We start from the raw sequence: 16,056 nt of genomic DNA, 5'->3' as shown, positions 1-16,056 counted from the left end.
TTTTGCTCATTTGCATTCTTTGTGCATATCGCCACCTACTGGGCAGAGAGGAAATTTATAGTAAAAAAGGACTTAAATATTGATCTATTTCTCACCCACACCTATCATAACGCTTCGGAAGACATGGATTTGAACACTGGAGTCTTATGGATTACTTTTATGCTGCCATTTTGGACCTTCAAAGTCCTAGTCACCATTCACTTGCACTATATGGATCTACAGAGCTGAGATATTCAGGTCCTCTTAATCAGCAGAAGAAAGAAAGTCATACATATATGGGATGGCATGAGGGTGAGTATTGAGTAAATGATGAGAGAATTTTAACAACAAATTCTAAACTGTATTTTTTAATAGGACAGGGGCCCAGAACAATATACAGTCAGGGGTGCCAGAATACCATGCTATGGCCCTGACTGTCACATTGCTTCTCAAGATATTTTTGAACCGGAAGTTGTCAAGTAAACATACTCTAGTCTAGTGAACATCCTGTGTTAGACAGTAGTCATAGTTTTACTCAGACACTTAGAGGAGAGCATGATTTCCATAGATGTAAAATATATATATATTGGGCTGCTGCTTTTTATTTTGTCATCTCAACGATGCTGGTCAGCAGATTCTCTGAGTAAGTAAATAAGTGTTTGTATTGAATTGTGTATTTGTGGTTGATGGAATTATAAAGGTATACATAACTATTTGATTTAACATAAGACTAGAATTATAATCATCACCAAAATGTGTGATATTGTAAAAGATCTTTCTGAATTTTATGTTCATATTTAGGCTTTGTCCTGTAACAGACTGTAAACATTTATGAGATATACAGTGACCTCAGAAAGTAATTTTGTAACAGTAAGAATGAAACCAAGTAGCATTTATTTTAAAGAAAGATTTAAAGACATCTTACATAAATATGTTTTTAAATATGAACCAATAGATACACTGTTCAAAATTAAGATAAGAAGTATTTGTATACTTTTGGTTGTCAAACTTTGTGGAACTTTGTGCCCATATGTTTTAATTTGACATAAAGCATCAATTGTTTGCAGATGCAACTTGGCTTGAAATTTTGTTTCTAATGTAATGAAATTTATTAATTTTTAGATGTGGCTCAAGTGTTCAAATATGTTTTTGGGCCACTGTTAGTTCAGATGGTTTTAGTGGGGATTTCCACAATATTTTTCTGTACATTCCCCAGAATGAGATTTCTGATACCGATTAGCGTTCTCTCAGTGTGGGTTGAGTGAAACTGAAGTTTAGAAATAAAAATAGTTCAAGTAATAACTTCTAGACAATTTATTCTTTCTGAACTGAAAGCATATTCAATTATTTTGATTGTGAATTGTTACTTGAAGATTGTTACATTCAAACATTTTGGCCTATGTAGGTGTAAAGTGTATGATTATCAACCTTGAGTATGTGGAGTGCACCTGGTACCCAAAGGCCTCAAAGATGAACTATACCTTCAGCAGTGCGTAAGTCTCCCAGGAGCTCTATGACTCTATTTTACTTTTCATCATCCTCCTTAAATGTAGATTTCCCCTAAGATATTTGCATCATGGTTTTCAAAATAAGTGTGTTTTGATGTAAGATTCATATTGTTTTGTGGTAACTGAGAAGTAAAAAATCATTTTTGATTTTTTTAATCAGGTTTTTAAATAACTCTTCATTTAAAAACTGCCCAGAATACATATTGGAGCACAGTTATACTGTTGGCTGCAGAATTCCTCTCAAAAGCCAGGATCAGAGATTGAACAAATTTTTTACAAATATATCTTCCGGTGCTGGAGGAAACCAGTCTACTTCACAAGTTTTTGAATCCCTCAAAAAATATGGTAAGACATATAAGTAGACATTCAAGTTCCTTCAAATTAGATGTAGTGTCTCCTATTAAAGGAATATTCTGGGTTCAACACAAGTTAAAGCTGAAGTATGTAACTTTCATTGTTAAAATACTTTCTTCTATCCCAGCAGAGACATACTGTATGCAGAGACAACTAAGCCATGCATAGGTTAATTTTTTTTTCAATGAACATATTTATTGATTCATAAATATATAACAAAATAAATAAAAACGCAACATATATCCACTGAATCGACATTTAACATTTAACCCCCCCTAATACCCCTTCCCAATCACCAAACCCACCCTATCCCCCAACGAACACCCCTGTGGTTACAAATAGATACACAAACAAAAAAAACAAAAAAACAAACAAACATAATAATCATATATAAATAAAACAAAACATCTCTCTCCCCAGCCCCTCCCCAAGAGTCCCCCAAAAACAACAAGTAATTACCCCACTTCCTGTCGAACAAATTCTGAACCCCCAGCCTTCTGCTTGCCATCCCTTCAAAAGCAGCCACTCTCCCCATCTCCGCACACCAATCTGGAAATGAGGGTGCCCTATCTGACATCCATCCCCTTAAAATAATTTGCCTGCCCACCAGAATGCTGGTCAGAACCCAGTTTTTTATGTGTTTATCCCCAAAATGTATGACCGCCCCATTGCCCAAAATACAGCATCTGATGCAGAGTGAAATTCGAGTGCCTAAAACGTCACACAAAAAACTCTGAATTTCAACCAAAATTCCTGGAGCTTAACACCCCCCCAAAAAGCATGGGTTGTGTCTCTGTCTTCTGACTGGCATTGCCAGCAGGTAGGTTTGTCTTTAAGACCAAGCCTATACAATCTAGAGGGGGTCAATAGAATCTATGTAAAATCTTAAATTGCATAAGACTGCACCCTTGCATCTCTAATTGCAGACTTGACATTTTTTAGAATACTAGCCCATACTCTCTCCTCCAATACCAAATTTAAATCTTTCTCCAATAATCTCTTGAGAGAATTTGAAGCTCCGTCCCCCAGACTCTGAATTAGCAGGGAGTAATACACTGATGCCTCATGACCTTTTCCAAAAGCCATAATCACCTCTCCCAGAGAATCTGCCGCTTTAGAGAGGTGTGTGCCACTCCCAAAAACAATATAGAGCAGGTGGCGCAGCTGTAAATACCTATAGAACTGAGATCTGGGAATCCTAAAATGTTGAACCAAATTTTCAAACGATCTCAACACTCCACTCTCATATAGGTCACTGAGTGTATTAACCCCCCCTCACAATCCAGTCTGACCAGCACAAAGGGGACTTATTAATGCGTAATTTTGGGTTCAGCCATATGCTCGAGGCAACATTTAAATAAATGTCCGAATTAAACACTCTGGACACTTTTGTCCATACCGAGTGCAAATGCGAGATAACACGGTATAATTTAACTTTTCCGACTAGTTTGATAGAAAGGCTTTGCAATGGCATAATAGGGGCAAGAACTTCCTGTTCAATACAAAACCAGGGAGGGGATCTTTCAAATGGAAGCGACCAGTGAGCCAAATGTCTGAGACTGAATGCATAATAATAAAAACAAAATCTTGGGTAGGCCTAGCCAACCTTTGTCAATCGGTCTATGTAGCTTATTAAAATGTTATCTAGGACACTTACCATTCCAAATGAAGGACTTCGCTATGCTATCAAATTGCTTGAAGTAAGAGAGCAGGACATCTATAGGGAGAGATTGTAACAGGTAGTTAAATTTTGGAATACAATTAATTTTAATAACATTAACCTTCCCAATCATAGATAAATGTAACGAAGCCCACCTGCCCACATTGCTCGAAAACCTTTTTATTAAGGGGTCAAAATTAACTCTAATTAATCAGTCAAATTTGCACATGAGAAACACCAAATGGCTTACTCACCCCATTGTCTCTATGAAAGACAATGCTTGCTGTGGACATGTAAATACTTTGTGGCCATCCTTAATATCTATTCTCAGTTTGGCCGGAAACATCAGTGCAAAAGCAATCTTCCACTGATGTAAGAGTTTCTTGCATTCCTTGAATTGATCACGTTTCTCTCTTGTCGAATTCGCAAAGTTGGGAAGAAAAAATGTTGTGGTTCTTCCAAGAAAGCCTTCCTTTACTCCTTGCCTCATGTAATACAAGATCTTTATCGGATGATCTCAGAAATTTGGCCAGAATTGATCGAGGCCTGTCTCCCTCAGCGGATCTCCGAGCCGGAACTCTGTGAGCTCGCTTAATTTCCAGCTTATGGCCTGTTATTTCGAGCAGTATAATATTTTTGTGTGTGTGTGTGCTGGTTCTGCTAGAGGCTGGAGTTTTGTGGATGAACACACCTTCGGGACAGTTATGTGGATGAATCTACACGTTCTTTGTGTTTATCCCACCTATTGGCTGGAGTTTGTTTTATAGATTATCTTCTGTTGTATAATTCTGTCTCACAAATTTTGTATAGAAACACCAGACTTGAGCAATCTGATGGCAATGTTGTCACGGGGCTCTCGTAGGCGTACAAGTACTGTTTGAGTTTAGAGGGATGGACGCCGTTTGGCGCTGTCGTGCACGGGGTTAATGCACACGTTTTTCTTTTTTCTGTTTGTTTGGTTCGGGGAGAGGCTCGGGGTTTGATTGTTGCACTAATGTGGAATGTGGTCTTTATAATTTTATTTTTGACACACAATCTATTTTTTTTAATATGTCAAAATGTCAAATGTTAGTATGAGTGGATTGTCTCTCTCCACTTGGAATGTGAATGGGTTGGGGCACCCCATAAAAAGAAGGAAGGTTATTTCTCTTTTTAAACATAAGAAATATGATATAGTGTTCCTTCAAGAAATGCATCTTTCCACGCAGGAAGCAGAAATTTTTTTGAAGATATGGGTTGGACATGTTTTCTTTAGTGCTGGCTCAAGTAAGAGCATGGGAGTCATTACACTGATAAGTAAACATCTACAATTCAAATGTCTCAAACAGATTAAAGATAAATTAGGAAGAGTCATTGTTGTTTTAGCAGAAATTCAGGGGCAAAGGCTGATTTTGGCTAAAGTTTACGCACCTAACACTGACGATCAGGGCTTTTTTATAGATCTTGAAGAGATGTTGCAAGCCACTGGCACCCCTCTTGATATAATATTGGGAGGAGACTTTAATCTTTTGATGGACTCAGTCCTTGATCATAGTGAAGCAAAAGTGTGTAAGCCCCCTAGAACAACATTGACGCTTCACAGGATGTGTAAAAATCTTGGTTTTACAGATATTTGGAGACTTTTGAACCCATCTGGTAGGGACTATACATTTTTTCATCAGTCCATAAGATTTATTCTAGAATAGATTTTTTTTGTAATCTAAGTCCCTCATTTCATCTGTTGTTGATAGCTCAGTTGGAAACATCTTAGTCTCAGATCACGCCCTGGTGAATTTAGAGGTGTTGCCACATCAAATAAAATCATATAGTTAGCACTTTAATGTATCCCTTTTGCAAAATCCTGAATTCCAACAAATGTTAAAGGCTGAAATCAATGTTTATATGGAGACCAACTGGTCCTCAGTATCCTCTGGTGGCTTGGGAGGCACTTAAGGCGGTTCTTAGGGGCGAGATCATACAGTATGCCTCATTCATCAAAAAAATCCAAAGCACGAGAACACATAGAGTTGGAAGGGGATATTAAAGCGCCGAGGCAGAGCTGAAGCGCCGAATGTCGTCTGATGGCTTCAGAGAATTGACCCGATTGAAATACAGATATAACACTATTTTGTCGCGGAAGGAGGATTTTTGGCTATTCAGGACAAACAGTCATACTTTGAGTCGGGGGGCAAAGCAGAGAAGCTTTTGGCTAGATATATAAAGCAGAGAGAGTCTTTTTCTACCATTCTCTCAGTGAAATCTGCTGGTGGTGAACTTTTTACCTCGGCCATTGATATTAATAATGGTTTTTAAGAATTCTATTTTGATCTTTATAGTTCCACATCTTCGTCTACTGATGAAGATATTAGAAACTTTGTGGAACCATTAGAACTCCCTAAACTGACGAATGAGCATAAAAATTCTCTTGATTCTGAGATAAACTTGGAGGAGCTTTGCGAGGTAATTAAGGCCATGCCTACAGGCAAGGCTCCGGGGCCAGATGGCTTTGGCGCTGAATTTTTTAGATCTTATGCAACAGAACTGGCTCCACTTTTGTTAGAGGTTTATATGGAATCATTAAAGAATGGAAAGCTTCCGCCAACCATGACACAAGCCCGGATCAGTCTGATTCTTAAAAAGGACAAAGATCCAACCGAGTGTAAGAGTTACCGTCCAGTTTCCCTGATCCAGCTAGACGTAAAAATATTGTCAAAAATTTTGGCTAACCGATTAAGTTATGACATCTCTTATACATATAGATCAGGTGGGGTTTATTCGGGGCCACAGCTCTTCTGATAATATTTGGCATTTCATCAATATTATGTGGTCAGTGGCAGTTGATCAGACTCCGGTCGCTGCCATCTCACTTGACGCCGAAAAGGTGTTTGATATGGTAGAATGGGATTATCTTTTTAAAACTTTGGAAATATACGGGTTTGGGAATACTTTTATTGGATGAATTAAGTTACTTTATAGACACACGGTAGCGGCGATACAAACAAATGGATTAATTTCAGATTATTTTACTCTGGATAGGGGCACCCGGCAGGGTTGCCCTCTTTCCCCATTATTGTTCTGTCTTGTCCTGGAACCATTAGCAGCCGCGATAAGAAGGGAAGAGGATTTTCCAGGGGTGGTGGCGGGAGGTGTGGCGCATAAGCTTTTGCTTTACACAGATGATATTTTTTTTATCTGTCTCCTACCCCATTAGATCTATGCCTTGCCTCCATAGAATTATTAATTCCTTTTCTAAGTTCTCAGGATACAGAGTTAATTGGTCAAAATCCGAAGTTTTGGTTCTGACGGCGTACTGCCTAGTAACGGTTTTCCAGCCGGGCACCTTCCAGTGGCCCAAACGGGACATTACGTATTTTTGCATTTTATTCCCAGCAAATTTGTCTGATTAATTAGAGTAAATTTTGACCCCTTAATAAAAAGGTTTTCGAGCGATGTTGGCATGTGGGCTTCATTACATTTATCTATGAATGGGAAGGTTCCCATTTAACTACCTGCTACAATCTCTCCCTGTATATGTAGAAATGAATGTAGAGATTAGAATGGTAAGCGTCCTAGATTACATTTTAATAAATTACATAGGCCGATTGACAAAGGTGGGCTAGGCCTACCCAAGATTTTGTTTTATTATTATGCATTCGATCTCAGAATTTTGGCTCACTGGTCGCTTCCACCTGAGAGAGCCCCTCCCTGGTTTTGTATTGAACAGGAAGTTCTTGCACCTATTTCACCATTGCAAAGCCTTTCTATCAAACTAGTCGGAGAAGTTAAGTTACACCCCGTTATCTCGCATTTGCACTCAGTATGGACAAAAGTGTCCAGAGTGTTTAATTCGGACATTTATTTAAATGTTGCCTCAAGCAAATGACTGAACCCTAAAATATGTATTAATAAGTCCCCTTTCTGCTGGTCAGAGTGGATTGTGAGGGGGGTTACTACACTCGGTGACCCATATGAGAGTGGAGTTTAGAGATCTTTGAAAATTTGGTTTAACATTTTAGGATTCCCAGATCTCAGTTCTATAGGTATTTACAGCTGCGCCACCAGCTCTGTATTGTTTTGGGAGTAAAAAGACGGAGACACAACCCATGTTTTTGGGGGGTGTGTCAAGATCCAAGAATTTCTGTTGAAGATCCAGAGTTTTATGTGCGACATTTTGGGCACTCAAATTTCATTTTGCCCAAGACTCTGTATTTTGGGCGATGGGGCGGTCATAAATTTGGGGGATAAACACATAAAAAAATTGGGTTCTGACCAGCATTATTATTGGCAGGCAAATTATTTTAAGGGGACGGAAGTCGGATGGAGCGCCCTCATTTCCAGAGTGGTGTGTGGAGATGGGGATGGTGGCTGCTTTCAAGGAGGTATCAAGCAGAAGGCTGGGGGTTCGGAATTTGTTTGATAGGAAATGGGGCAAGTACTTAGTGTTTTTGGGGGACACATGGGGAGGGGCTGTGGAGAGAGTAGTTTATTTTAATTATATATGATTATTATATTTTCTTTTTTGTTTTCTTTTTTTCTGTTTCTGTATAATTTTTGTGTGTGTGTGTGTGTATTCTTATTTGGAGAACCACAGGGGTGTTCGTTGGGGGTCAGGGTGGGGTTGGTGATTGGGGAGGTGGAGGGGTAATAGTGGGGGTTAAATGTTAAATGTTGATTCAGTGTATATATATATATATATGTTGTGTTTTTTCTTTGTTATATGTCTATGAATCAATAATAAAAAAAATTAAAAAAAATCGACAGCATTTGTGGCATAATGTTGATTACCATAAAAAAATCATTTCAACTCCTCTGTCCTTTTCTTTAAAAAAAGCAAAAAATGAAGTTAAAGTGAGGCACTTACAATGGAAGTGAAAGGGGCCAATTTTTGGAGGGTTTAAAGGCAGAAATGTGAAGCTTATAATTTTACAAAAGCACTTACATTAATTCTTCTGTTAAAACACATTGTTTAAATTGTCATTTTTACAGTCATTTAGGGTTTGTTAACATTACATCGTCGTGACAACGAAGTTGTAAAATTGGCTATAACTTGACACAAAAACAGTTAGTTAGCGATTTTATCACACCAAAATCCTGTTAACAAACATATTGTTTATGTCTTTATGCTATACTTCTGAATTAGTGAGTATTTTAACATTTACGAATTGGCCCCATTCACCCAAGATTTTTAAATCAAAAAGAGGGGCAAGTCAAAATTAATTTATATGGTAATCAGTTTTATGCCACAAATGCTGTTGATTAAGCTAAACTTGTATTGCACCCAGAATATTCCTTTAAGTCAAAAGTTAAGTCATTATCGCTAAATTAACACCTTAATGGTGATGTATGATGCCTCCTGTCAAGGTTTATTTTGCGATACTGAACACCTAACTGTATGTTATCTCTTACATAGTATATTAGCTGCATTGATGAATCTGTTCTGAATAAAACATGATCTCATTGATATAATTGTTTCTCTACAAACCAGTGGCTCATTTCTTTGTGTTTGTACTTCTGTTTGTTCAGTGCAGCTAAACCCGCCTTATAACGTCTCTGTGACATGGGATGAACAAAACAGCACACTTCTTCTGCAATGGAAGAACAGTACCTCCATTCCTAAGTGTGTAGTCTACATGGTGCGCTACCTGATAGACACAAACATACACGGAGGGCAGGTAAGACTGTTTTGCAATGTAAACAATCAAACAAGATATTGTATTCCATATTTTTTATTCCTGCCCTAGAAACTACTAGCTGCCTCATCTCCATCTTACTTTCTTGCTCACAGACACAGTACTCAAACGTGACAGAGACATCATTCAGACTGCATATGGTCTCAAAGAATAAACGATATGTTTTCAATGTCCGGAGCACTGTTAATGGTGTCTGTGGCCCTTCAGATTACTGGAGTAACTGGAGTGCTCCTTTGGAGTGGGGTGGTACAGGTACAATAACAAATAGTGGACATTAGAGGGACACATAGTGCTCTTATTTTTATTTATGTTTAATTTGTATTTTTTTTAACTTCTTGACATTTTACCATCATGCTTCTTCATTATCTAGGCAACAGCAGCAGACCAGGCTGGTGGCAAGGGTTGTTTGGTATTTTGCCAGTCATTCTGCTGTTCCTACTGGTGGTGTTGTTGTGCTATTGTGAAAGGTGAAATATGTTTAAGACTTTTAGCTCTTGTTCCCTATCTGTAGGGAACGTCCTGGTTACTTTTGTAACCTCCATTCCCTGATGGAGGGAACGAGACATTGTGTCCCTCTTGCCACAACACTGAACTACCCACTGAAATGGCTGAGACCTTGTCTCGGCTACTCAGCACAAAACCTGAATGAGTGGTTGCATACCAGCTCCTTTGCTACCCATATGTCCGGGGGAGTGGCATGCAAATTCCACTCGCCAATTCCCATTGGCCTTTTTTCAAAAATCAGAGGTGTTTAGGGCTCCCAAGAGTGACCCCTAGTGTCACTACATCGACACAACGTCTCGTTCCCTCCATCAGGGAACGGAGGTTACGAAAGTAACCAGGACCTTTAGTCTTTCCTGAACTTGAAGTTTATTTGGGCCTTATGTATATTTGTGGGGATTTATTTAATATTTTACGATGTAATAAATTATGTTGACTGTTATAAATTAGAGCATATACAGTGATGTTCACTTGTGAAAATTATTCTAATTTGCATTTTCTAATTATTATTTTTATTACAAATTATATCATCAGAATAACAATCTGAGTGAAAACATTAATTGCAAAACTAATATTAGTATGTCCCACTTCAGTGGCAGCATGCTCTCAAGCTAGACTCCAGAAGTCTGTGCAAAACATGATTATCCATGTTATCCTAGCATGAGTTGAGAATGTTCAAAAGAGCCTCTTGTGTGTTTCAATTATTGCAACACTGTAAAATCTAATTAGTTGAACTTACGATTGTTTTAAGGCAGTCAGTTTGCATGCTTTTTCTAAGTAAACATACTTCAAGTACTCAAGTAAAGTGCACTTAATTTTTTTATCAAAATCAATCAAATCAAATCCCTTTATTGTCACTCAACCATATACACAAATGCAACAGTGGGTGAAAGTCTTGGGTGCAGTTCCAAGCAACATAGCAGTATGACAATTACAATAAACATCTGATTAACACATAACACAGTTTACACATCTGTTACAATATACACCTAATACACAACACAATATACAATATACACCTAATAATATACAATATACGGTATACACAAAATAAGAAGACTGTATACAAAAAAAATAAAGAATATACAATATACAGTATACACAAAATAAGAAGACTGTATACAATAAAAATACACTGTAATTCTGCACTTTTGTAAAGAACATTTGACTATAGAAGAATGACTTAAGTATAACAAGCTCCAACTTCATTAGAGGTAACACCTTAATGGTGACGTCACACAAATCACAACTATCAACCAGCTACAACAAAACAAAAACAATAATCATAATAATTAAAACTACAGTACTGTGCAAAAATTTTAGGCACTTATGAAAAAATTTTGCATAGTGAGGATGTCTTCAAAAATGATGTCATAGTTTTCATTTATCAATAAACAACATACAAAGTCCAGTAAACATATAACAAAAAAAAGCTAAATCAATATTTGATGTGGCCACCTTTGCCTTTAAAACAGCACCAATTCTCCTAGGTACAACTGGACACAGTTTTTCTTGGTTGTTGGCAGATTGGATGTACCAAGCTTCTTGGAGAATTCGCCACAGTTCTTCTATCTATTTAGGCTGTCTCAGTTGCTTCTGTCTCTTCATGTAATCCCAGACTGACTCGATGTTCAGTGGAGGGCTCTCTGGGGGCCATGCCATCTGTTGCAGGGTTTCCTATACTTCTATTCTTTTCTATTTGCAAAAGTAATGTTTGGGAGTCTAAAATGTATATTTCCTAAAAGCTGAAGATATAACTAACCATCTTAAGACAAACGTTTTTGTGAAACATCTTAAGTGCCTAAAACTTTTGCACAGTACTATATATACATTTTTAAATTACAATTATTATATTTCTACATAAGTTCCGTTGTCTTGGCCAAATATACATAATTTATTCAAGCGCAAGGGCTTATGGGTATTCCACACAGCTGCATGTTAGTTGTACTTGATGCCAGCTTAAAGAATTTATATAACTGAGTTGTTATTCCAAAATGTGACATTTCAAGTACTGTTTATTTAGGACCACTTGGTTGTTTTTATTAATGAACACTTCACAGTTTAATGGTAACTTAATTAAAACACGTAAGTATAGTAAAAAATTAAGCTTAAGTTGAGTCAGTATTTTTATTTTTATTTTTTATCTGGGATAACTATTAGTATTTACAGTGAAGAAAATCTGAAGGAGTTAACATGGTCCATGTCACAAATATGCTTGTTTGATTTGTGACCTAAAAATAGTGTAGAATCTTAAATATTTCAGATTCATTTTACGTTTTAAATTCTCTGTTTAAAATTCTCTGTTTATTTTCATTTTTAAATTTGATTGTCAATTGTTTGTCAAGACATTTGTCTATAATTTATATTGAACCTTGAATTAAATTAATCAATCATTACTTTATTTATATATAGGATAAAGATTATCTTACTTCCAGTTGTGCCTGACCCTAGCAAGAACCTACAGGATTTGTTTCATAAACATGATGGAAATGTTGAGGTATCCACTCTTTTTACTCTGCATGTTGTATTTCTATGAGATCATTAGTAAATATGCTCTTCAGACTTGGATGTACTGTAACCCTTTTGATGTATTCTCCATCTTTGTTCAGAGCTGGGTTCATATCTCCAGAGAGCTGAAGGAAGCCTTTGAGCCAGACTACACAGAGCATTCCTGTGAAGTGTGTGAGGTAACACCCCCTTGTGAGGTCAGTCCCACACCTGTGGCCAGTACCACTTCTCAAACTGATAACTGCGATGGGATAAGCACTGAAGAACATCCTACAGAACAGCCCGGCAAATAGGCCAATGTGCCTGTTTCACCTGTATTGTCTATCTAATGTTTTACTGTGAACATTTGCATGCTAAATTGTTTATGAACAATATGTTTTCTTTTCCATGTTTAGTAATTCATATGTTATTTTGAAGCTAAATTGTGTTATTTCTGCACCACCAAACAGAATTACAAAAATAAACATTGTTTTCGAATACGCCCCCTGTCTGCTGTTAATCAAACAAAAAGATAGTTCTGCCCCAGATTCACGCCACTGGTTGAGTCAATGTTGTTGTGTCAGGCTGGACGGGCCACTCAAAATAAAACAGAGTCATTTTTATAGCACAACAGAGATGTGTGTTTAATTACACATATCAGCTTTAAGTATAAGATGGAACGAAGATAAAAAGCAAGCACAATTATTGAAATTTCTCAATCAATATTTCACTGTAAAAAGTGGAAATTTAAAGTTGTTACAGTGAAGTTAAATAATATTTTTGTATTGAATCAAACCAGATAATTAAGATGATTCAACATGTTTTCTAGGTAAAGAATTTATTTTTCAGTGTAGATTTTCTGTATATATTTAGATTTTTTTTTTTTTATTAGAAGGATGAAAAAGACATTGATCTGATTAAATATGAAAGACTGGCTTCTAATTGATAAATGTATTTACATATAATGTAAACAAATAAAAAATCTATTTTATGTCATGAAATTGCTTGACAGCATTCATTTTTTGGGTGTGCCCATAATAATTAATATAATTACCATTTTAGTTTGGCAACATGTAATAAGTATGTAATTCATTTAACAAACACTTCATTCTATTATTTTTTACAGTATTATGCAATACATATAGTATTATGTTATTGTTGTTTCATTTTTCCAATGTTTGCATTCATTTCTCCTCATCACTTATTCTGATTCTATGGCATTGTGACATCACAGTCTTGATGATCATGTTACTCTTAAACTGCAGTGTCACTAATTCCTTCCCACCGCTGCAAAAGCCTACATGTTAAAAACTGATCAGCTGCCAGAGAGGGTTCAGGTTCCTCTGTCTTTCTGCTATAATGTTTGTTTACATTAAACATGGAGGTAAGAATCACAATCCTGTCTTTGTGTGATGATAGTGTTAATCTCAGTAATATAAATGCAATGTATGTTTTTGATCTAGGTATAGTTTAGTAACTCATATGCCTTATGTGTAAAGAAATATGTTAATTTCTCTGTTTAATCCCTGTATTCATTGATTTATTTGAATGACAATGTTTTGATCTCCCTATGCTGTGTGTATTTAGATAATGAGCAGTTCTTTGTCAACACCAACTGCCCAGTTGTTTACCTAATGGAGTATATAAGAACCAGACTGGGACTAGCTGAATCAGGTATGCATGCCTCTCTCAGATATTGTCAATACTCATGTCAAATCTACACAATCAGATCGGTCACACTATACAGTATATGCACTTAGCTTTTTTCCAGTTGAATGCACTTTTATTGAGTCTTAAATATGAAGTGGCTGTCAGCAGAGGAACTTTTATGGAAGTTGGGACACTTTAAATCATCAAAAGCTGTTTCAAAGTGCTTTCCTCTCACAAATGTAAGAATGTGTATCTCATGGTACATTATCAATGTCAAACAAATGACTCCACAACTGAGAGTAGATCAGTTTTACAGTATTTGGCACATATTCTAGAGATCCCATGTCAGATGAGGTTAGTTGATCTCAGTGTGCTTCTTCACACTAGCCTGACCTCAGTGCAGGTGGTCACGGATCTCTGGTGTTAATATTTCACACTCTCTCTTGGCAAATAGTCCTACAATGGTGTCCTGTTACATCTGTGGCATGTAGTTAGGGACATTACCTGGGATCTGCCCATCACTAATAGAGGACTCATTACAACTGTCATTACCACTATCCTCCTCCCTAATGCACCTGTCCTCCTTTGTATGTGGGTATGTGGTAAAATAATGCAAAGAGATAATAGACACGTATTATATAACTGTTTTGACATGTGTCTCAAACAATATCCCATAAAGGGAAAGGTAAATAATGACAGAATTTTGGATTAACTATTCTAATGTCTAATCTAATGCTAATCTTTCTCTCTCTCTCTCTCTCTCTCTCTCTCTCTCTCTGTGTGTGTGTGGGTGGGTTTTGGTGGTTTATGAGGAAATTTTTTTTTAGGTTACAAACTGGTAATAACAAGGGTGTTATGTTATAAATGTGGTTTATGACGACATTTCTAGTGTCCCCATAATTCAAATCGCTTAAAAATCATACTAAACAGTATATATATATATATATATATATATATATATATATATATATATATATATATATATATATATATATATTTGAATGTAAAAATGCAGAATGTTTTTGTTAGGGTTAGGTTTAGTGGTAGGGTTAGGGGATAGAATCTATAGTTTGTACAGTATAAAAATCATTATGTCTATGGAGAGTCCTCATAAGGATAGCCGCACCAACATGTGTATGTGTGTGTGTGTGTTTCAGATCTTATAGATCTGTATGATGAACGAGGGGTCATGAAATTACTCTTCCTGCCCCAGCATTCACATGAGTGTGCTAGAGGACTGTTAGTGTCTAGAGAGTCGTTCACTGTTTGCAGTATTAACCGTGAGTTTGACATAAATTTTGCATTTTCACTTGCCATTTATTGATTTTGACCTTAAGCCATTTAAGTTGCTGATAGTTTCTTCTATATAGTCTGACACATTCAGATGTGATAAGGAACATGTCAATGGTTTTCTCTGTGTGTGTTAACAGGTACTTCTGATGGGGCTTATACCTGCGTCACACCACTACTGTCCAGTGTTGACTCTGCTCTATTAGGTGCCATTGCATGTATAATGTGATGCAGTTATTCTCTTATCAGCAGTCATTCTCAGTTCAGATTTCAGTCATATTTTAAGCTGTCTATGTCTTCCAGAGACACTGCATTCTCAGATGGACACTCTTGAGAGAACTCGCCTCCAGCAGCTTTGTATTGTGGAGGCTCGTAGGGCTGATTCAGATGAAAAAATGTCACAAGCCCCACCAACTAAAACTGTGAGTCCCATAGCAAAATATTCAGCTCTGTTGTTCAGTCATTTAGTTATCATCTGACCAACAGAACCTTAAATACCTAATTACCAATTTATTATTGATCTATTGATGAGAGTAAATACATACAATACATGTGATGTATTCATTAGAGGATAAAATACAAAAATTGAACTGACTGCAGTTCTAATTCTGCATGCATATCACTTAATGAACATATGAACGGGACTTTTATGTCTTGTTTTCATTTGGCTCTGCAGACTAAAAAGCAAAGGAAGGCTTCACAGGTAAATGGCCCTGATAAAGAAGTCCAGTGCCACACTAGGGACCGGAAAACAAGGAGCTGAGCAAACCACCAGCATTTAGGACACGTGCTCATTTTATAATGTTGAATCTCAGTTTAATTGGTTCAAATTACAAATAGAAAACATTCATCAGTGTTACGGTATTATTATTATTATTTTTTTTATCACAACAGACCTACATATATGAATTATATATCTTTTCATTGGGTCATTTAGGAAAGCTACTATATTGATTTT

At 36.6% G+C, this 16,056-nt stretch overlaps 2 protein-coding genes across 2 annotated transcripts; both read left to right on the top strand.

Moving 5' to 3' along the window:
• Positions 1-484: 484 nt before the first annotated feature.
• Positions 485-13,085, top strand: il2rgb (interleukin 2 receptor, gamma b). Its single transcript, XM_051649961.1, has 8 exons — positions 485-622; positions 1,385-1,472; positions 1,648-1,832; positions 9,004-9,152; positions 9,266-9,422; positions 9,541-9,637; positions 12,084-12,168; positions 12,281-13,085. The coding sequence occupies exons 1-8, from the start codon at positions 535-537 to the stop codon at positions 12,470-12,472; spliced, it is 1,041 nt and encodes a 346-aa protein (XP_051505921.1). The 5' UTR covers positions 485-534; the 3' UTR covers positions 12,473-13,085.
• A 432-nt stretch (positions 13,086-13,517) lies between these two features.
• c22hxorf65 (chromosome 22 CXorf65 homolog) lies at positions 13,518-16,056 on the top strand. The gene is made up of 6 exons (XM_051649974.1): positions 13,518-13,542; positions 13,746-13,832; positions 14,966-15,088; positions 15,239-15,304; positions 15,402-15,520; positions 15,775-16,056. Exons 1-6 carry the CDS (start codon positions 13,518-13,520, stop codon positions 15,859-15,861), a joined length of 507 nt encoding a protein of 168 aa, XP_051505934.1. The 3' UTR covers positions 15,862-16,056.

Source organism: Myxocyprinus asiaticus, chromosome 22 (genome assembly GCF_019703515.2).
Source record: "Myxocyprinus asiaticus isolate MX2 ecotype Aquarium Trade chromosome 22, UBuf_Myxa_2, whole genome shotgun sequence".
NCBI classification, from domain to species: domain Eukaryota; kingdom Metazoa; phylum Chordata; class Actinopteri; order Cypriniformes; family Catostomidae; genus Myxocyprinus; species Myxocyprinus asiaticus.
Note: the sequence above shows the minus strand (reverse complement) of the source record. Positions and strands in the feature narration are given on the sequence as shown.